This window comes from Colletes gigas, unplaced genomic scaffold, assembly GCF_013123115.1.
Source record: "Colletes gigas isolate AHSC1104 unplaced genomic scaffold, ASM1312311v1 Colletes_gigas_Sc00011, whole genome shotgun sequence".
Classification (NCBI taxonomy): Eukaryota; Metazoa; Arthropoda; class Insecta; order Hymenoptera; family Colletidae; genus Colletes; species Colletes gigas.
In genome coordinates, this window is record NW_025106640.1 from 1,708,590 (window position 1) to 1,732,234 (window position 23,645).

General features: G+C 42.2%; 2 protein-coding genes across 2 annotated transcripts; both read left to right on the forward strand.

Annotated features, from left to right (window-relative positions):
- The first annotated feature begins 1,008 nt into the window (after positions 1-1,008).
- Positions 1,009-14,793, forward strand: LOC122398440. Its single transcript, XM_043398283.1, has 9 exons — positions 1,009-1,138; positions 2,819-3,090; positions 5,349-5,746; positions 7,418-7,495; positions 7,743-9,928; positions 9,983-10,271; positions 10,920-11,003; positions 12,499-13,437; positions 14,583-14,793. The coding sequence occupies exons 1-9, from the start codon at positions 1,009-1,011 to the stop codon at positions 14,791-14,793; spliced, it is 4,587 nt and encodes a 1,528-aa protein (XP_043254218.1).
- Positions 14,794-16,793: 2,000 nt separating this feature from the next.
- Positions 16,794-22,972, forward strand: LOC122398495 (succinate dehydrogenase [ubiquinone] flavoprotein subunit, mitochondrial-like). The gene is made up of 11 exons (XM_043398403.1): positions 16,794-16,893; positions 16,982-17,209; positions 17,520-17,806; positions 17,974-18,112; positions 18,188-18,356; positions 19,419-19,614; positions 20,221-20,418; positions 21,339-21,533; positions 21,685-21,828; positions 21,901-22,011; positions 22,287-22,972. The coding sequence occupies exons 1-11, from the start codon at positions 16,821-16,823 to the stop codon at positions 22,371-22,373; spliced, it is 1,827 nt and encodes a 608-aa protein (XP_043254338.1). The 5' UTR covers positions 16,794-16,820; the 3' UTR covers positions 22,374-22,972.
- Positions 22,973-23,645: the final 673 nt, after the last annotated feature.

Genomic DNA, 23,645 nt, shown 5'->3' on the forward strand with positions numbered 1-23,645 from the left:
GTGACAGTGAACATGTGAATAAAAACGCATTAATCGAATACAATTAACGTTTCGATAATCCTTATTTTACTCGAAATATTTTTAGAGACTCGTAATTCCATCGGTTTCTGACGTGAAAATTAATTTTAACATTGTGCGTAAACAGAATTTTGTTACTGACGTATTTCGTGTTTATTTGGTCGAAATCTACGGTTAGTTGCATAGAATTACATGTACAAACGCATATCTGGCTGTCAAATTTACAGTGTATAGCGTGGTTTTCGAAGTATCGATCGAATTCACTAAGCGTGGCATACTAGGTTATTAAATCATTAAGTCTAATCGTGATCCCTGTTGCGTGGGCCACCGGTGACCACCGCCGGAAGCGGAACTCATTTCACGGAATAAGGACGTGAGCTTGACTGCAATCGATACGTTGCACACTTCGTCTTACGAAAATATACCGTAGAATTGATTCAATCTCCACCGAACAAATCATTTCGTGCGTACTTGTCGTCGTGGATTTCTAAGTCCATTATCAGTCATTAAAAATCTCAATCGTGATTTACTTCTTTTTATTTGTACTTAACGAGTACTCGAACACGAATAAACTTCTATAAACTGTTTGAATGACTAGGGTAATGCAATAATATAAATTGCCTGTAGCTGTCATAACCTAAAAACTCTCATAACCTATTGGACACGCAGCCATACAAGTCGATAGATGTCCACGAAAGTTAAGATTAGATAAATTGATTTTAAGAACGTTTACAAAGTGTGCCAATATCGTGTCCACTTGTTGCCTGTCGTCGAGGGTTGCTCGAGAGTTCTCGAGTCGCTGGAAGCATCCTCGTGCTCGATCCCATCGCTACTCGAAGGACGGTGCTGCGTCTCCTGATGCTCTCGCGGTGACACCTAAAATAAGTCGCTTTTGTAAGAGGAGAAAGAGACAGCGTGGACGGTTGCGTACAAGAACAGCTTCGTGGTTATGGCACGGCTCAGTCGGTGCGCCTCCATGCCGTTCGTTCGATGTTGTGTTGCGTCTCGAGGCGAGCCGTCGCGGAGACGGATTTGATATCCCTTTACGATCAGTTTCCATCGAAAGTGCAATTCGTCGAATCGGAGAAAATAATCGAAGTCGATCGATATACCGAATCAGGTGAGATTGGGACTCTGAGTCTTCTCTGAATCTTCCACCTGTGCTCTGACCATCTCTTTCTACTAACAATTCATCGAATCCTAGCCTAAAAGTGGGTCGAGTTCGTTCTTCCCTTTTTCCCTCGATTGCTTTCGATCTAACATCGCTGTATACTTTCTAAACAACCATAATATCTACTGATCCATAAAACAGCAAATTATAGCCCCCTGAGAGTCAAATTGCTAACGCTCTTTTTATTTCAAACGTTCTTGCAAATAGACTTTATTGCATTGAATTTTCTGTCACGTATACGTGACTTCGCGAGCCAGCAGACGTTGGCCATTGTCACGTGTGCGTGATCTACTGTATCAGTCACCATACATTCAATTTATTGCGTCTGTTGAGGTTACATTTATAATTCCTAGCATCTTGTATCTCACTTTGGTCTACAATAAAGTGTTAAGGGAACTGTATAGACACAAAATGGCGTTATACTTGACATCCTAGTTATTCGAACTAGGCGTGGGACCCGATAGTCGCATCCAATATGGAACAGGGTTAAAAAAATGGTCGTCGACAAATAATAAATCGCGATTACGAGTCCGCGTACGAAGGTGACCGTTGAAAAAGGCGTTGTACCGTAAGATGGCCGCGCCATCGGCGGGAAACCGAGGACCGAAGGAATCGTCGACACTTGGGCAAGCATGGCGTGATCTCTTCTACGCGCGCAACAGATACAATGCTGGGTAACTCGTAAACTCCTAAAAAGGAAGCTTGCTCCTCTGTAGGCGAGCCACTCTCGCGGGGGCGACACCTCGTCGTAATCCTCCTCGTCGTTTAATAAGAGAAACACGCAGGTGTCCGTGATTCGCGCCCGCGGAACGACCGATCCTCCAGATCGATCAACGCGATCTCGTAGAATACTGTAGTCGTTTCGAGAAATCTCTGTGTGATTTTGCTTGTCTCTGTGGCTCTCAACCTTGGGACTGTTTGTCATCTTTATGGTGCCTGATGATCTCACAAAGTATGATAATCGTGGTTCGATTAACCTTGGGAATTTATAGTGCCACTGGTTTTATTGGTATCAAGGTGGACGCTTATTAATTAGTTACCAGTGTTGTGATTGATGTTGCTATCATTACTATCTCAAGAGACTCTAGTCTACCTACGTTACTTGCTTCTGTGATCCCTGATTTTGAGATTCTTTACCACATTGTGGTACTCGATGACCTCAAAAAGGAGTCTGAATTTGATCAATCTTAGTCTGAAGCTACTAGCTATCTCTACCACTATGATCCTTTCGTCTGAACAGTTCTAATAATCGTCAGAACTTGCTCTACCTTTGGTCTAAAGTGGTACTAGCCAAGTTACCTACTGAGATGGTGCAGAACGATTATATCTTCGCGAAACAGATCTCTCGACGCGGACCCAGCCAGAGTCTGACCAAAGCACTCACTGTTGTTCGTGTCCCCCGTACAGAGAGTCATGGATACCCCGATTAGACTTCAGAAAACAGGATCAGAGAGTTCGTCTCTCTCCAAGACGCGTTGATATCGGTTCACCGATGCGTCCGTGTACGAACGTTGACGGAAATCGTTTTGACTCCACTCTGCACGACAGACGGGACGCCATCTTGCGCGCCCGCCGCGCTAGGAGAACGCAACCCCGACGGCGGAACTAATTCTCGGTAAATGGACGCAGATGTGGCGCCGATCCTTATGCCGTGCGCGATCTGCGCGCGGACATTTATGCCCCAGTCGCTGGAGAAGCACACCAGGATATGCGAAAGGTCCACCGGGAGGAAGAGGAAGCCGTTCGACTCGTCCAAGCAGAGGATCCAGGGCACGGAGCTGGCCGAGTTTCTGCCGAGGCAGGAGAGGAGGCGACAGGACGACAAATCCTGCAGGTCCAGGTCCTGGAAGCAGACGCACGATGAGTTTCTGCGCGCCATCCGCGCCGCACGCTGCGAACTCGTAAGTTCTTGAGCATTCGTGTGTGAGGATGATGTTTATAGAGGAGGATGCTTTAGTTAAACTGACTGGTACAATGTTTGGATCGAACCAATTTCGACTGGATTCCTGGGACTGCTCGTAAAGACTTTGTTTCTTGTATTTATACCGTTCCAATACTTCCTGCGTCATGGTTTTATATCTTCGAAAGCGTGGAGGGTTCGTGGATCAAATACGAGGGAGAAATTGATGATCTTTTTAGAGGATATTTGCTTTGATGGCACGAGCTGACAAATATTTAGTTATACGGGGTGTTCGACCAGCTCTGGATAAAATTTTAGAGATTCTAGAGGCCAAAATAAGACGAGAATCAACGCCTGTGGAATGGCAATCTTCGAACAGCTGCTTGCATATGATAGTGGTTCCCACTCAGCATGAAAAACTCTACTTACCACTAAACGTCAATAACTTGTATTAAAAAATTATTTTTAGCTACGGGGGTCAATTAGAATCATTTTTGGTGAATACACATACCCTCGAAATCCTACGCAGTCTCGAGAAAAAAATTCGAGTAGGTGAACAAATTCGATAAAATTAAAAAATTTTAAATTGTTCTGGAAAAATTATTTTTAGTTGCGGGGATCGATTATAATCACTTTTGGTGAATAGACATACCCCCGAAATCCTAGCCACATTCGAGAAAAAAATTCGAAAAGGTGCTTAATTCTTCGGCGAAATTAAAAAATTTCAAATCTTTTTTAAAAAATTATTTGTAGCTGCGGGGATCGATTACAAACACTTTTGGTGAATAGACATACCCCCGAAATCCTAGCCACATTCGAGAAAAAAATTCGAAAAGGTGCTTAATTCCTTGGCGAAATGAAAAAATTTCAAATCTGTTTTAAAAAATTATTTTTAGCTGCGGGGGTCGATTACAAACACTTTTGGTGAATAGACGTACCCCCGAAATCCTAGCCACATTCGAGATAAAAATTCGAAAAGGTGCTTAATTCCTCGGCGAAATTAAAAAATTTCAAATCTTTTTTAAAAAATTATTTTTAGCTGCGGGGATCGATTATAAACACTTTTGGTGAATAGACATACCCACGAAATCCTACGCACTTTCGAGAAAAAAATTCGAGAAGGTGGACAAATTGCCGTTCTACAGCCGGAACTTTGAACGTTAATAATTGTTTAACGAAGCCTCAATCAACAAATTAGTATTCTTGATTTTCTTCCTATTTTGGACTCTAGAATCTCTTATTAAAATTTTTTCCAGAGGTGACCGTACACTTTGTATATTTTTTAAACATTGTACAGAGTATCTCCTTCAGTGTGTAATAAAAATAATTTATCTGTTTTATCTATTTTTAACTTTTCTAATCCATCACTTCGTCCAGTGAAATAGTCTTTATCGTGTTAGACTTGATTTGATACAATTTCGATTAAAAGTTTTTCCCGGACCAAATGACAGGGGAATAATTATTAACTAATTGACTTTCGATCGGCAATCCGATTAACGAGAGCTGTAATTATTTTGTCGGATAATGAAACAACATGTAATTTAGGTAATTGGAAAATATAAGGTTACAGAATCCGCGCGAAGGAGAAAATAAACAGACGGGAGGTGAGAATTGCAGGTGGAACGCAGATTAACCCAGATGCATCGCGAATGATGCAAGTGCAGCCGTGCGTGAGAAGAATTTTCTTTGCGACACGCAGTATTATTTTATTTATCCCGGCCGTATTTGTTGCCGGACTTAATTATCGGAGATACGAACTCTGCTAAATTGCTAAGCCTCTAATACGCTGAAATAATCGATTAAACACTTTATATATTTACTGTAATTAACATAGACCTTAAATCACGATATTAATTTATTTACAATATCACTTCTTGCAACGATCACATTCCACGGAATTTATTTCTCCTGGTCCTTGTTAAGTCATCTTAAAATATAGAATTCATAAACGGGACTTCCCACGCAACTGGACTTGATGTTGAGAGTCAGACATTAAACATGTCCATATTACTATACAGGATTAGTCCATGAGTCGACCCTCCTATAATACGGTTAATTCGATCCGTATTGTATCGGAACCATGTCAAGTAAAATTTAGAAGCATCGATGCTTTTTGAGTACTATGATTGTAACGCTAGATTCACGGAAGCCATGTTTAAAATTAGAGAACGTCCAAGTGTAATTTTTTGTTGTTACTTGCTAGGTTGAAAGGTCAATGTATCGATTAACGATTACAAACGTTGAACATTACATTTTTAGGAGGATACCACGATGCAGAAGCAGAGCAGCCCGAATGCTCCATCGAGCGCGCCGACGCGCGCGAACGAACAGGGTGTGTGTCCCACCTGCAACCGACATTTCGGAATAAAAGCTTACGACAGACACGTGGCCTGGTGCAAGGAACGTGTCACGAGGGTGACGCTCAGTCCTGCAACGAACATCGCCAAGGAACGTCTCGAAGCGCGGATGAGGTATCGGGCGCCATCTTTGAAGAACCGCCGGCAGACCAATCGCGAGAAATATTCACCTGGTTCAGTGGTCACTCTCAATTCTGGCAACAAGGTGTCACCGACCCTAACTAAGGCCAAGGAGACCGTGTCAGCCCCTAACTGCGTCAAGGGCAACGACAGTCCGAACAAACAGAAGCCATTCGTCGTGTGAGTTACTTGAGACGAGTTTAACGCGTTGGCCGCCATGACAGTTGCGATGGGGGCTGCTGGAATCTCAGCTGCGAAACTGTTCGAAGTTTTTAACTAACGACTCTTGGACAAATCGAGTTTTAAAAGTTTCGAATGCCTGGAATATCTTGAGCCTTGAAGATCTTTATAGAATTGACATGAATTCATACCGATTCGAAGAGCTTCAGATCCCATCACTACTCGTTATATCATGGATGTCAAACATTTTTTTATATAAATTTAATATTAAATAATAAGCAATCAAGATTGAGGTTATGTCTCGAGCATGATTGATAGGTATGAGATCAAGTGGTTGCACTGTCGCCTATATACATTGACCAACGAGTGTCATCTGATATTATATTTGAATATTCACTGATTATTTCAGTTTTATTTCGCAGACGCCCATCCAAACTCAGTGGAAGAGCCATCAATCTTAATTAAACAAGTCGTATCAAACGTAGCTCTTTAATTTCTAAAAAAGTTTGACATCGCTCCAATTCACCATTATCTTCTGCACGTATCAAAGCAAACAAATTATTAAGAAATTGTTATTAACGTTATCTGATACTATTTGAAACACGTAAGACTGCGAAAACATGATAAGGACTGACGTCGAAAATAAGTCCAGAGATTACCGTAATTGCAATAATAAAATTACATAATATTGAAGAACGAAGATTTTTGGAAAGTATTCCAGGGAATTGGAATGATTCTGAGTTAGTGACAACCTGACAGAGAGTTCTATAACATGTTTGCGACCTTATTTGACAAAAGGCTAGGCCCCAAGCTCGTGACAACCCGAGAGACAGTAACTTAATACGTTTAGTCGGCGCTGTGTAACCTCTGCTACCGGGATATCGAAATACACGATGGACGGTGAATAATATCGCGGGAAGAAGCTTAAATTTAGAGCAATAATTGTGGAACGATTGCTTCCTTATGTCGAACAGCGCCGCGTGTCTCTTGGCTTCGCGCCAGAATTTAATCTCCGAGTCTTCCTGTCGCTTGGAACAACATTTTGTCATTTAACTGTAATTCCGTATTGGAATACGTGTCTTAAAATTGTTATTTAAGTTTAATAATTTTTTTTCACATTAACAATTATTTACATCCAAATGCAAAGAGTAGTATTAATGTCATTTTGATGGCGACTCTAGAATCGATACTTATTGATGTTAGTATGGCACTAAATTGGTCCCTTCACTAACGATTTATAATGCCTCGATGATGATTTATTACCGCTCAATAATTGTCTAACGCACGCGACGGAGTTCGATTAGCGTGTTTGTCCAGCACTGATTAATTCTACTTGCGTTGGGTGTTTCTAAAGCAGTTTTAATTGATTCTAATCAGTTGGAGCATAGTTACAAACACCAACACATGTAGCAAAAGGCTTCTTCATACGAAAAAGCATTGTTTCACTTTGGCTTACAATATTAAAATGTCAACATTGCAGACTAGAATTTATTCTGCACGCAACTGATTAGTTACGTTAACACGAACAGTTCTCATAGGTCAAGCGTCTAGGATCGATGATTCTCTAAGAAATAAAAAATTCATATAGTTTAAAACAAACTCAAGGACTCGTAATTCCGTGTTGACGCGATAATGGTTCTGAAACTCACTGAAAGTTAATATTTATTGCAGCAGACGATCCGGGCAAACGAAAGAGACCTCCAGCCCAATCGGTCCGATGAAGTCGCGGGCGATCGATCGTACGAACAGGTAAGCTTCGTTCGTCTCTCTGATTACACGTTGGCGTGACCGATGCGCAATTCTTTTAGGAAAATACGTAGAACGTAGTTTAAATACACGTCAGTAGTGTGCATGAGGAGAACGAAAAGGGACAAGGTTGTTTCCAAATTACTAAATACTTGAAAAACAGAATGTACGGGCACCATGCTCTATAGATATGTAAAGACCTTCTCCCGATATCAGGCGTACATCCTTGATCCTGTTTCCTTATCCTCAGGCTACCCGAAGACGAGTCCGGACCGCTAGCCTTTCGACCTGCGCCCCCTGTTAAAAGAACCTCCCACCTTCCTGTACCGCCCTTAAAGCATAAAACTCTCGAAGAATTCGACGACTCCCAGTCGCAGAAACTCAGAATACAACCACGAACGAGGCACGAGACTCTTAACTGTAGATCCAAGCAGGAAACGAGACATCTACACTCAGCCAGATCTCAGAAATCCAACATCGTCTCCGCCAGGAGCCAGGGTAAACCTAAACTGAACGACGTTTCTATCAATGTGGATGTCATGGCTATGACAGTGAAACCCTGCAGCATACACAAGGGTCACGAGCTTACTACGTGGAAGAAGATCAGTCAGGAGAAGGATCAAACGTCCAACGAGTCAAAAGCTCGAGGTTCCAGGCTGAACAATCAGAAAAAGCATTCTGTGAACGAGGATCAACCGGTGAACGTTGCTGTGGACCTGGTGTCCGAGGATGCACCCAAGGAAACGAGTAAAACCTCGAGGAATCTAAGTCCCATCAACTGGCCACTGGTCACTCCTAGATTGAATCGAACCTACTCGTTCAAGAAGTATGATAGTTCCGAAGAGATGCACTTGGAGAGCCACAGAAGATGGCCACCGGTAAGGCACAGTCCTCGAGTGGAGTTTTGTTTGGGGGACCTGGAGAGAGTCAGTCGGTTGCATTCTTCCATCGGTGCTGCTTGTTCCAGGGAATTGGAGGAGAACCAGCGCTCCAAAAATGCTCGTGGGAGCTCGAAGAAGGAGGTCGAGGAGGAATCAGAATATTCTGAGATCAAAAACGAGTGTCTGGAGTCTGAACGATTTGAGACCACCAGGAGCAACATTCTGGAGAAGAAGCGATTGAGGTCGCCAGCTTATGCTTTGAATGATTTGGAAACTGTTCATTCTGAAATGAATCTTTTGGGAGAAAATGAGAATGGCCTGTCTGAGACGAGAGATGAAAGCATATTGCGCTGTGTGGATCTCGAGTTCTCTGGGGATCTAGCTAGCCAAAGTGGCGATGCAAAGGGAGAAGGTATTGCGTTATGTGAAGGGAAAGAATCTGATCTATATCCTGACGAATTCCAGGATTTGATAGTCGAGAAAGACGATGCAATAGCTGAACGAGAAGCTGCAGATATCGATAACTTGAAGGAAGAGATGGAGTCTGATGTGAGAAGCATTGCTGAGCCTTTCAAAGATGAGCTCGAATGTTCTGCTATGGAACCAGAGTACAACGATGATCTTGCAATGTTCTGCAACATCGAGTCAAATTTAATCGAGATGGAAGCTGAACCGTTGCTCATGATAGACGTGTTACGTCCAAATAGATCCAGTACTCCGTTCGATGATGTGGAGAACTGTTGCAAAACGGATGCAGAATGTAACTCCAAAAGGCACGAAAATTTCAAGGAAGAATCGTGTTCCGTGGACGAGTGGAAACTGGACGTGGATGTAGAAAGGGGGACAGAATTGTTGTACCGCGTCGAACCCGAGGATTTAGATCCTTCTAGGATCCACGACGAGGTTCAGGAACTAGAGAAGACTAATTTCGAAGGGGAAGCCATTTCCAAATGTTCGAGCAACTATCCCAAGCAAGATAACAATGTCTCTAGCACCGTGTCTCCAGAAGTACACAATGAGGAACAAGTTGGAGCTCAAGAACAGCTTAGAAAAGACATTGGCAGTCAAACGAATATATGTAAATGTTCTTTTAAAAGTTTCAAGCGTGAAGAAAGTATCCAAGTAGATCAACTTTGTAATAATTTTGTAGAGGAAAGGAATACAAGATTGTGTCAGACTATTATGGAAGAATGTTCAGAGATGCAAGTTGCTTCGAGAAAAATTGACTCCAAAGAAACTGATGAAGATTGCAAGGTGGGTACAAAAGATGACAGAGATCTGGATACCAGATCGATTGTCGAAACGGAGGAAGTGCAAGAGATTTACAAGAATTGCAGGTCCAATAATTTTGACTACGACAGCGATAATGCAGACGCGGTGAACGCGATGAAAACAGCAGAAGAGAACGATAAGATCGACGTACGAAATTTACGATCGATAGTTTTGTCAGAGTCGCGAGTCAAGCTGAAGACTTCGTCCACGAGTCGATCGACTCTGAAGTCCCGTCGATCGAAAGAGTTGGAGATGGAAGGTAGAATCCTCGAAAGCAGGAACAGCAGCGATAGTTTGTCCACCATAGACGCGATGGAAGTGACCGATATTCGACAAGTCGAATCTGTCGAGGTGGAGACTATCGAGGAGTTCGGTACGAGGAACAGAAGCATCAGATTCAGAATATTGCCCGAGATCAAAGGGGCCACGGTGGAGGTGAAGAAAAATTACGGCGAAGCAGAGACGATTAACGCTCAAACGTATTGGGAGAAGGCGTCCAAAGCCTCGAAGAATCGATTGATCAATCTCGATCCGCCGTATCAGGGGGCGAGCAGGTTCCTTAAAAGAAATCCCAAAGTTCGTATCCTTCCTCCTGTTCCTAGTGCCTCGTCCTTGATAAAGTGCAGGTAGAGAAAAGATTTTAAATTCATTGTATTTGAAAACGTTCCCAAAATTTCTTTTTAAACTTAGTTCAGAGACACCATGCTCGCAAGGGGGCCATACAGTCGTGTTGCTTTTGAAACGATAGCAAGTGTAAGTTATACACCTAGTACCAAGATAATAGGTTTCTTTACAATGGACCTTCATTTTCGAGATATTTTTATTTAAAGTTTGGTACGTACAAAACATACGAATTATTTAAATTTATTTTAGAGAAGAGGATTTGGTCAAGTGGGTAGAACGATTGGTTACGACGCTTTTGGTTATGAGTTCGAATCCCCGTCAAGTGACTTTTTTATATGAATATTAAAACGAACAATCCTTCAATTTTTAATACTACTTGCACCTGCTGTCTTTTCAAAAATAATATTCACGACTGTAGGGTAAATTATATAAAATTGGGCGGGCAGGATTCAATCTTGTCTAATCAATTGCACATTGAAGATATCGACTGCACTGTACATGTAAGGAACATTTGTGTAGCGACTCCCGTATCCCTGTTTCGAATGAAACTTTACCGAAACCCCCGAAAAAATTTCATAGAAATCAGGGAGGGGGGAGGACTATCACGGATCTTCCATGTTAGAGATCCTAACACGCGTACGATATTGTAGGAATTTGACACTGCCATTACGTCCCGTATGGAGCAATTACGTGCGCAGAAGACCGGATTTTAATCTTGTACTTAGCGGTAGAACGTAAGTTTCAGGCGGTCGAACGAATTGCCAAGTCAGATTTCTGGTTTCGTTTTCGCGAAAATTGTGCACTCGGATCGTTTGTGCTTGAAACCTCGTCAAAACGACCACAGAGGGCGTCTCGAACCGCAAATTTAATCTTGGCACGTTCGTCGGTGTATTCTGCATATCGCATGCGTATCGCCCACGCGAGTTTACCCGTCACTTCGTGCAAAGATTTGCTTTGGAAACTGGTCGAAGAACATGCTTTGAGTGTTTGTCCTGAGGCCGAAAGGCTTGACCGATTTACCGAGTACACGTCGTTATCTCGTCACCGATTTATCGTCGCAGTTCATCGATCGTACTTTAGAGTAGAGAAAACAGTTTTTCGTCCGACGGATCGAACTCGTCCACGCATGAATGGAAGAAGAAAATTGTCTGGCAAATTTTCTTTCACCAGCCTCGTTCCGTTTCTCACAGCACGTTTAAACACTCTGACCATCACCTAGTTCCAAACATGGCTGACGGTTCGAATTAGCCGATTGCAGACAACTTAACAAATTACAAAAATTATCAAACTAACGAAGAAAGACGATTCGGAAGCGAATATTATTTTTAATTTGCATGGAAGCCTGGAGAACATTCTGAACACAATTGCGGTTAGGTTAGGTCACGCTGAAGGCATATGGCGCTGTTGGCAGAAATTTTATCGGCTTTCTCATCGTGTTCCGTTGCTCGTGACCGGAGATGAATTTCATAATAAGATGAATTGCATAAACGTTTTCGACCGTTGTTCATCTTTGCTCACGACCAACGCGACGAACGCTCATTTTTAATCATGATTGAACGTGATATACGCGTTTGATTGTTCGAATGAACCAAGTGGTCGATTATTTAATTTAAATCGATCGTTCCGGTCGAATTATCGTTTAAATTGAATGTTTCTTAAATTCGAATTTAACAGTACTGATGTATCATGCACTATCATTCATAGCGCGATAGTGAAGGCGTTGATTCATAGCACTTCTTCAATTAGCTTTTACGAAAATTATTTGATCAGCAACATTCTCGAGATGAAATGAAACTGTAGGCCACACGTCGCACCAGTTACTTCGAAGACGTTTCTTTTTACAATTTTTTCCATCAGTGGATTGAGTAATGTGGCGTCATCTCCCGTACTCGCCGCCAGAGGGCTACGCTGTTGTCTCTCGCGCAAGCGTTTGACCAACCTCTCTGTTCCTATATGTACACTCCACCGACTACCTAATATGCCTCTCGATCCTTCTCACTTGCTCCACCAGCGAAACAGCGCCACAGTAACATATTTATTTCGCGTTTTTTCACCTTGGAACTCCACATAATGAATTGCACATTGATGAGACAGTGGAAATCCTCTCCTAGGGTTAATAAAATCGATTTTAACGGGTTAGATTGTCACCAGCTTTGCGCCAAACTATTCCAAAAGGAAACGTCTTCCGCAGGGTCCCGTCACACTATAAAAGCTTCTTCGTGCTTTCAGCGGTAAGGATTACGATCCCTTCTTGCTGGCAGAGCAGCAGATGAACGACCTGCTCTCGGACGCTAGCGAGCAATCCGTGACGGATAGTCCGCCGATTGAGCAAAACCGCAAAACTTCGTTTCCACTCTCTCACTCCTCCGCTTTCGTGAAGTATCCCTACCAACCGTCTCCTTCTCGACCGGAGAAACGATCGTCCCTGATAGCACCACCCACGGAATTCGACGACCTCGCTACCGATTTCTCCAGCGACTCGACCGAGACCAATTCGCTGTCCCGCGAGGTTTTCCTGAAGGATAGCAAAGATTTCAAGGAATCTCTCTCGAAATCCGACGTAGAAAAGAGATCACCGGTCAGGGAGCTGGGTAGACGAGTGATCATCGACAGATCGAGAGCTTTAGGCGGAGAAGTCGAGGACGCTGGTCGCGGTAGCAGAACGGAGAAAGCTCGCAAGATCCTCGACAAGGTCTCGCCCAAAGTTATACGACCTACGGTGAATCGTTCGTTTTCCGTTCGAGCCGCCTCCGCTCCTAAAATGGCGGCCACCGACAGAAAAACCTCGAACGGTACTCAGGATTCCAAGGAATCGTCTCAGAAATGCAACGACGGTCAGAGGTCCTCGAACGCCATCTTGAACAGTAGAAATAATAATTACGTTAACCTTTCGGGCAGCAACCTCAGCCTCAGCTCCATAGTGTCCTCCGACGTGGACATCAAACGATCGAACTCCGTTTTCGACGAGTTGATGACCTCGTTCGAGGACGAGAACGATGGCTCCTTTCCGTCCTTGAAATCCCTCCTAAAGAACGATTCCTTGTCCGTGACTAGCCCCGTACGAGGCAGACAACGGGGCGATCAGGCCAGCGACGAGGATCTCTCATCCCCGGAGAGCTACAAGAGGCAGGACCATAGCAAGCTCAGTGGGGACTCGGCGTACAGCAGGTTAATATGCACACGTATTACGATTTCTAGTTCTAAACATGGAGAGACGAGGACAGTTTTGGAATTTTATCAAAGATAAACTACTTGAGTCGTTGGTTGGTTTGCACCATCGTTTATACATATCTAGCTCACCGTAATTCTTTTTCAAACATACAGGCTACTTACGCAATCGTAACAAGAATGTACTCTTGAGGTTGACATGATTCTTTGAGTTTAACGATATTGTCAACCGTTAGTTTCTCCTCGTCACAAACTTCCCTTGCAAGAATCAGTGTTTTTGTTATACTACTCGATTACACTATTTCACAAGTCTTATTTATATAACATTGAGCAGATAATAGAGATATAAATGAAAAAGCTATTTACATAATTCTTATATTATTCGACTATACGGCTGTTTCTTGGAATTGTCGAAGAGAAAAGAGCAGAAAAAGTGTTCGAGTTTGTAATTAGTCACAGCACTGTATCTTTAACGTTGAGACTGTGGCGTCACCTCTCGTACTCGCCACCAGAGGGGTCGCGCTCTCGCAAGTGCTCGACCGACCCCTCCATTCCTATATACAGGGTGTTCGGCCTAAAAATTTTAATGAGAGATTCTAGAGGTCAAAATAAGACGAAAATCAAGAATACTAATTTGTTGATGGAGGCTTTGTTAAAAAGTTATTAACGATTAAAGTTGCGGCTGTAGAATGGCAATTTGACCACCTACTCGAATTTTTTTCTCGAGACTGCGTAGGATTTCGGGGGTATGTCTATTCACCAAAAGTGATTCTAATTGACCCCCGCAGCTAGAAATAATTTTTTCAGAATGATTTGAAATTTTTTAACGTATTTTTTTTTTTAACTTTTTAATGAAGCCTTAATTTAGAAACACCCTGTATACATTCCTCGACCGACTACTCAATATCCCTCACTTTCCTACAATCTTTCTCACCTCCTACACCTAGAAAAAAGCGCCACAGGACCTTTCACCCCATTCCTCGTGACAAGTCTAATTGTTGCTTCGACGAGTTTCGACATTCTCGTAGTAACATGTGTCAAATTCTAGCCGTGTGACGTGTGAATCACGCTTACGCCATAACATCCCCCCCGACACCCTGCAACCCCCTGCATGCCTAAAACCCCGTTCGATGTGTTTCTCCTAGTTTAAATCGCAAATATTCGCACCACGGACGCAGCACGAACGACGTGGCGGGACGCCTGGAGGAGGACTCGAGGCACCAACGACGCCACGACGACGGCGTCGCGACGTCCACCAAGTGCAAAATGTCCAAGTTTTGCCACGAGTGCGGTTCCAAGTTCCCGGAAACGGCGAAGTTCTGCTGCGAGTGCGGCATCAGAAGACTCGTCCTCTGAAGAACGAAGCTTCTCGTGGACCAAGTAGACGTATTTGAAACGGAATATTCCATGACACACTTTGTTAGGTCACGGTCGAGAAGTACACTTAATATATACGCTGAATAATATTAACTACGTTTCTACCAAAAGGTGTCTCGCGCGAAATGGCGTTGAAAATGTTCGATTCGAGGCAAGCTGAACGCGATCCGAGTAATCGTAATTCATGCAGGTCCTTCAGAGTACGAATAGAAAGGTATCACGAGGGAATTGAATGAAAAAAATTATTTTAAATATCCGTAAACGATTATTAGGGCAGCTAAAGTTTAAACCACTACTCTAGTCACTTGTTCCCGGTCATCGAGAGTTCTAACGACGGTGGATGAATTTAAATTCACAGTATTAGGGGATCATACAGATGGGACGAACGTCAATTGTAGAAGATAGCGTCGAGGAAATAATCCGTAGCCGTGTGATTATATTTGTTCTGTGAGATAATGTCGATTTGTAGGATTTACGTTACGCTGTATCAACGCAAGGATTACGAAAATTTAATTAGAATCCAATCCTGCGTCGTTGGTTTTCGTTTGATTCTGTGAAGCTTGTTCTATTTTAAAATACGAGTTTGTAATGTGTTCTGTTGTTCGTTTTAAAGGCTACCGTATACTCTTAAAATCGTAAAACCACTTTTTAATACCCTGTATACCGTAGACGTTGACCAGAAAATAATGGACGGATATATGTACCAAATAAATTCCATTTAATTTACAATAAGCATAGTTACCGTTGCAGAACGTCACGTTTGCATTTTTTACGCTCTACGTGTTAGGAGCCGAAGAAAATAATAACTGAAGCTGGAAATAATGTACCTAAATGCAATTCAGATTTATTTCTCTTCGTCTCCAAACAGTACAGCGGTGTTCGACATTCTTTTGTTCAATTTTGTATTTATTACCGTGAACGAATAATTTAATATATGGACGTCTGTCTTCTTTTTTACGAAACTCCTAGTGTAACCGTTTTATAAGCTTTTTATACGAGTGACCACAAGGGAAACACAGAAGAAACAGATTACAGTAAAGGTGATGAGATAAACCACGTTACTAATGCACTGACAAAACATTTTTTATTTCCTTTTTTAACATAGTCCTTACGTTTTCCTGATTAAAATGAGAACGAAACACGACATAATTCGAATGACTAATGTAAGAAAAATTACAAGAAAACTAACAGTCGATAACATTACTCAACGAAGTATAGTGTTTCTTCGATCACGTTAATTTAGTTTTAGTTAAAAGTCCAACGCGCGTTACCATTATTTATTTTGAATAGTGACTTTATTTTTACGAATAAAATTGTACATTTTCGATATTATAAAGTGTTAAAACATAAAAGTGAAAATAAATGTATTCGAAGTACCTGTGTGGATTCAGTTTCATCCCGACACGAAACCGTTTACAGGTTAGTCGAGCAAACACGTTTTGCGTTTATTCTGATCTTTGCATAAACGAAATAACTATAATTGTTGGAAATATTCGGATAGAATTCGTTATTGATCGTCGAAACGCGTTATTGAGGATAAATTACGAGTGGATACTAGTACGTTTATGGTTGTGAAAAATGTCCGCGGTTTTTACACCTTGAAAACAGCGTGTTTGCTTCTAGCTTCTTTTAACAAACGACGAACGTGCGAGAAATCAAGGTTTCCGGTGTGTAATGGCTGCCGAGGTGGACACAATTCACAGAAACGGTTTGAAATGTTACGAACTTTAAGTCGTCTGCCACGAATTCTCGCAAGGAACAACGATCACCAAAGTCTGCCCGCGCTGGGCAGGGATTTCAATGCCTCGCTGACGCAATTATTTCTCCCACAACCTCAACGCTCGGGCAGAAAAGGTTCGCGGTGCATCCACGTAAACGTCAGTCCAGGGGAGAAAGCGAAATGTGGCAACGAGAACGGTGACAATGTAAACAATATTCGATATAATTCTCAGGGTTCTTGGAAAGCTATCAACAAAATCTGAAATTTTATCTTGCAGAACTATCCCATGATAGATCACTGTTACGATGTCGTGATCGTGGGCGCTGGTGGTGCGGGATTAAGAGCAGCGTTCGGTTTAGGTAACTACGAGTCGTTAAAAAATTTAATGGCTGACCAAAGCATTGGAATAGTGTTCACCCTTAAATCTATCGTCCTATTGTTAAATAGGAAGTAAGGGATTCCGGGTAGCAGTAGTCACGAAATTGTTTCCGACGAGATCTCACACGGTGGCCGCTCAAGGTGGAATAAACGCCGCCATCGACATCGAAAAGGAGGACAGCTGGCTCTACCACATGTACGACACTGTGAAAGGGTCTGATTGGCTGGGGGACCAAGACGCCATACACTTTATGACGAGGGAGGCACCGCAGGCAGTCTACGAGCTGGAAAATTATGGTGAAACCCTCAAATATAACCCAGACCTGAAATAGGCTTAATGTGTAAAAAAAAATTATTTAATAAAAAAAAATAAAATTATGGAATCAAAAATATAAAATAAAATATCCACTGTTGTTCAATGGATTTAAAATAATAATTTTGTTTCCATGCTCTCTCCTAAATCCTCCTACGATGCACAACATATTGTAGAAACGTTTAGAAGTCTTATATTGCATAAGAAATATACTCTAAACAAAATGGCTATTTTTATTTTTGTATCAAATATCTTCTAGGAATTCGACAAAATTTAAGAGCGACTGTTTTTCAGGCTGCCCCTTCAGCCGCACGGACGACGGAAAGATCTATCAACGAGCGTTCGGCGGTCAGTCTCTGAAGTTTGGAAAAGGCGGTCAAGCTCACAGAACTTGCGCCGTCGCGGATAGAACCGGTCACGCGATGTTGCACACTTTATATGGACAAAGTCTGCGTTACGAAGTGCATTATTACGTCGAGTACTTTGCTCTTGATCTTCTTATGCACGGTCGGTGCTGCAAGGGCGTCCTAGCATGGGAACTAGAAACTGGACTGTTGCATCGCTTCAGAGCCCATCACACGGTAACGGAGTTTTTAAAGATTTACAACGAACGATACGTGCTAATCACAAAATCAACTAGAACCGATATATCTGTAACGTGGCATTTATCGGTTTTGTAGATTGTTTTAATTCAGCTGTTTTCTGCGTGATTTAACGCGCGATATCACACAGTCGATGTTTTTCCTAGATGTTGGCGTCAGGTGGAGCTGGAAGATGTTACTTGTCCTGCACGGCTGCGCACGCATGCACGGGCGACGGTTTGGCGATAGCATCTAGAGCAGGATTGCCACTTCAAGATATGGAGTTCGTCCAGTTTCATCCAACCGGTATTCCACGGCAAAGAGAACAACATTTTGCGTAGGAAACGCTTTCCGCGTTTAACGTGCCGACTTTTCCGTTAGGAATATACGGCAGCGGCGTTCTGATAACGGAAGGGAGTCGAGGGGAAGGTGGAAAGCTGATGAATTCCGAGGGGGAATTTTTTATGGAACGATATGCACCCAACGCGAAAGACCTCGCGTCTCGCGATATAGTATCCAGAGCGATAACCATGGAAATATTCGAGGGAAGGTGATGCTATATCCGCGGAAAATTAATAAATGACCTAAATTTTACAACTACGGGGTATAAACTCTAACAAAGAAAGTTATACCTCGTACATATACAGGGTGTTCGGCCATCCCTGGAAAAAACTTTAATGGGAGATTCTAGAAGCCAAAATAAGACAAAAATCAAGAATATCAATTTCTTGACTGAGGCTTCGTTAAAAAGTTATTAAAAAATTAAATTGAAAAATTTCAAATCATTCTGAAAAAATTATTTTCAACTGCGGGGGTCAATTAGAATCATTTTTGATGAATACACATACCCCCGAAATCCTACTCAGTTTCGAGAAAAAAATTCAAGTAGGTGTTGAAAGTTTTGGGTGAAAAAAAAGAATTTCGAATCGTCTTAGAAAAATTATTTTTAGTTGCGGAGGTTAATTACAATCATTTTTTATCATTAGACATATCCTCGAAATCCTACCCACTTTCGAGAAAAAAATTCGAAAAGGTGTTTAATTTTCTGGCGAAATTTGAAATTTCAAATCTTTCTGGAAAAATTATTTTCGGTTGCGGGGGTCAATTGCAAGCATTTTTGGTCATTAGACATACCCTCGAAATCCTACCCACTTTCGAGAAAAAAATTCAAGAAGATGGACAAATTTTTCGTCGAAATTAAAAAATTTCAAATCATTCTAAAAAAATTATTTTCGGTCGCGGGGGCCAATTACAATTATTTTCGGTGAATAGGCATACCCCCGAAATCCTGCGCATTTTCGAGAAAAGAATTCAGTACAGGCGGAACTTTAAATGTCAATAACTCTTTAACGAAGCCTATTTTGACCTCTAAAATCTCCCATTACAATTTTTCCCAGGGTTGGTCGAACACCCTGTATGGGGAGTCCCGTAAAACAAGCTTACGTTTGTTAACCTAACTTTCGGTTGTCAGCGTACATGTTAAACGACACGAACTCATAAATTACTGTTCTTTCTAATACTGGGTCCGTGCATTGTACCGAGGACTTAATTTCAGTTTCATTTTGCCTTTCGAAGCGATAATTAATTAAAACATTCGCTCGTAATGCCTTAGAGGCGTCGGTGCTAAGAAAGACCACGTGTATTTGCAACTGGATCATTTGCCAAAGGAGGTAATACGAACAAAATTACCTGGGATTTCGCATTTGGCTTGGGTGTTTGCTGGCGTGGACGTGGAAAAAGAACCGATTCCTGTTATTCCAACGGTGCACTACAATATGGGTGGTATACCTACAAATTGGCGCGCACAGGTGAATTGTAAGGCCGCAGTCCCACTTGTGTAAAGCCGGCTCCACCGTATCGGACTGTCGATCGAATGTCCTAGCATTGGCAGGGGCGAATCCAGGGAAGGGATCCCCCCTGGAAGTTACGATATCTTTAAAAAATATATTCACATTTCCCCGTCCCCAAACTGGGCTTCAAAATCCACCACCGACTGGGTAGATTAACTGTACCAGTTATTCGAATCCTCTACACAAATTGTTGAAGCGAGATGACCAAGATAAAACTTACCTCCCTAACGTTGGAATCTTAATAGGGAAAGGATGTACTTTATCGTATCGTACGTGTGCAATCAACAACTCTGAACGGTCAGTTGTAACGCCCACGTGGTGCGAATGAACTTCTGACTCTCGATTTAAAGATGCCGCCACCGGGGGCGTAAACGATACTTAACGCTTGATTCAGAGATGACGCCCCAGTGGCGTCGGTGGACCGTGTTGCGTCAATTGCGTTCCGTGTCGCGCGATACACAAGTGGGGCCTGTAACCTTAGAAAAAATAACGAGAGAACATGTCACTCGAAGTATGTAATAACGTGCAACGAGTGAATCACCGATCGCTAATTCCCTCGACAAGGTTATAACGCGAGAGAACGAGGAGGACCATGTGATCGAAGGACTCTGGGCGGCGGGTGAAACTGCGTGCGCATCCGTTCATGGCGCCAATCGACTGGGCGCCAACAGTCTGCTGGAACTGATCGTCTTCGGTAAAGCTATCGCCGATCAAATCGATTGCATGACCAGACCTGGTGAGCGCCACGAGGATGTATCAACCGTAAGGATATGCTCTAATGTCGTCTTAATTGCCCACGATTATTTACTAAGAGACCCCTCGTATTCGTCGAGACAGAGACGGACGAAATAATTAAATATTTCACAATTAGCAAATAACAATTTAATTATACGGTCGAGTAACGTCACGAATAGAGCGCTGTGCAAGGTTTTATTTCTTATCATTCAAATGAAATGGTATATTATTTAAATAACAGCAAAGTCATAAAACGTATTTTCATGATATCTTAACTTATTCACGATAAAAACAACTACTGTTAGAATACATAAATCATAGTGTCTGCCTAAAAATTCGTACGCGAGACAAACGCCAACGTTTCACGAACTGTACGTATGGAAAATTTATGACCCGAGTAAGACGGAACAGATTTCACAGGATTAACACACGAATCCTTTCCCTTCCATAAATCATGCCCAATTTACCGAAAGCTTATGCCTGAATACGTGCAATATACCATTGGCCAATTTCTCGCACGCCTCCCAAATATTTACCCAAACTTTTCTGTGTGTTTTTAATTCTGAGAGGGTCACTAATATCTCTATAAAGCCGCATGTAACTTCGAGCGACCGACACGTTTTCAGCAGTGAAAGTAAAAACAGCCTTCGCGTGTGTTTTCTGTGATTTATTGCTGCTAAGTCGAGGTTAAAATTGAAACTCGAACGAAACGAAGTATCGATAATATAATATCGCGTTTAATTCTACGGCGACTACGTAAAATATTCACGCTTTTAACGCGCGAAAGCAACCGTTTCCAAGCATCGGCGGCATTTCTGCTAACCTCTACACGCACGCTGTGTTTACATTTTTTCATAGTCGCCTCGAAGTTCACTCGGAGGTGAAATACTTTCGATCGTTTCACTTTTAGAGCGTCTCATTTTATCTCGCAACGTATTTACGAACAGGCTCTTAGCGATCAATCTATTTGTCGTTTCGATGCGACCCGTTACGCGAAAGGCTGCGTTCCCGTCGCGGAGCTGCGGGAGGAGATGCAGCAAACAATGCACCGATATTGCTCGGTGTTCAGGACCTGTCACATACTGCAACGAGGATGCCGCGAGATGACGCGGCTTTACACCTGCGATCTACCGGATATATGTGTAGGTGAATTGATCGAAATTTCCCATTGTTACTCTTTTGATCTCCCCAATACGAATGCACGCTAATTGTTTTGATCGCCGCCCGTTGTCGAGTATTTACTTCCATTTTGTGCCGCATGATGGAACCAGAAATATGTTAAAAAAAAAACAGGTTCAAGACCAGTCCTTGATTTGGAACACGGAACTCGTGGAAGCCATAGAATTACAGAACATGATGCTGGTTAGTATGCACATTGTTTACGCGGCGGAGAATAGAAAAGAGTCCCGTGGATCGCATGCTCGTGACGACTACAAGGTACACATTTGCATAATGATCGCGTTTCGGGATCGTTCGAACGCGGAATGAACAAGGAAATCGTACTTGCAGGAAAGATGCGACGAGTACAATTACACCCAGCCGGTCGAAGGTCAAACGAAACGACCATATAGCGAGCACTGGCGCAAACATACGCTTACATGGGCTCGAGAGGATGGATTAGTAAGTTATCTAAAGCGGAAAATTATTACTATTAAGATTCGACATCGACTTCAATTTGACCTTCGATGAAAGACATTGGACGTCTCATTATTTCAAATTGCACGCTAAAGTTGCAATGTCAGTGTTGCGTGACACATTTTCTAACGTTTTTTTTTTTTCCGTTCCATTCTCAATGGTATGCCTCTACGAGCATGTTACGTAATTACTTACAGTCACGCTTTTTTTTTTTTCTTTTTTCTACCGTCGTAAAACATCTGAAATTCATGATTTTGCAGATCAGTATATCATACCGGCCAGTCATCGATTCTACATTGGACGAGGCTGAGGCTAAGCATGTTCCGCCAACGGTTCGAATGTATTGACAAGATAGGACTCGTGGTGTATAATTTTTTGCTTCGAAACGCAGTCAACGTTACGCGTTCGCCGGCGTAATTAAAACCAGCGGAGAGGCCAACGTTATCGTGAAATTGTAAAAGCGGCCAGACTCTGTCATACGACGCGCGTGCCCCCTATACGTTCCGTTCGCCGCGTTTAACGCGACATATTATACAACTAATTAATTCCAACCGGAGGCGCAGACCCGTATGCCATCTTATTTGCATATTCGAACGACGAAATGCCATACTTAATATGTAGAATTATATTCTTCCATGTCTGACAATTTATTTGTATTTTTCTTTTATCGACCACCGAACATCATTTATCGGTGTGAATCAATTCTGTACAATTTATCTTTTTTTTTTTTTATTTTTACAAACGTTCCAAGCATTCGACAAATCTATTTTCAGCAAATTTTTGTGTACATTTTTTTTAACGTGTCCGATGTGGCAAATAGTTCTGAAATTTATGTCACAGAAACTGACACAAATTTTCAGCGGTGGCGTGCGACCACAAAACCATCAGTACCTGATTTACGGTGAAATTGAGTTATAAACAGTTGAAATGTACGAAAGGAAATATAAACAGATTAAAAAAACGACGTTGTGATTTGCTGAACACTTTGCACTGCATGTTTTTTTAGGTTAAAAAACTATGCGTTTAGAATACATGCGATAATCATAATTTATATAGATGTGCGAATCGCCGGTAGCCACTTGCGTGCATGTACGGGGTGTCCTAAACGTCGAGTATATTTGCAAAATAAAATTCCAAACAGACGTCTCGATGACAAAAAGAAACCATTAACTAGACCATGAAATCTCCATAACACTACCACCTAAACAATAATTATTCCCACTGTATGGGTGTTCATTTTTAAACCGAACATAACCTCAAACATTAGAGACGAACTTTGTAAACATTATAAATTTTATAAACCTGTACACAGGGTGGACAGGATCAACCAAGAACGAAGCGATTATACGTGCAAAGATACATTGAGAATGTAGGAAAGAATGTTTTTTGAGAAAATCGATGCTGAAACTGCGCCGTCCACGCGCACGCTTGACTTTGAAATGAAGGGTTGACCAAAATGTTTGACCCAGTATAATTCGTTCTCCCTGTGACACGGTGCATCACAGGACACCCTGTAGATGCGAGCAAACCTGTTCCGCGGAGTACTCCTACGCCTACCAATACTTGAATAACTATCGTGTTGGTAGCATCTGGCCGAGCAGCGTGTGCATAGAATGCCC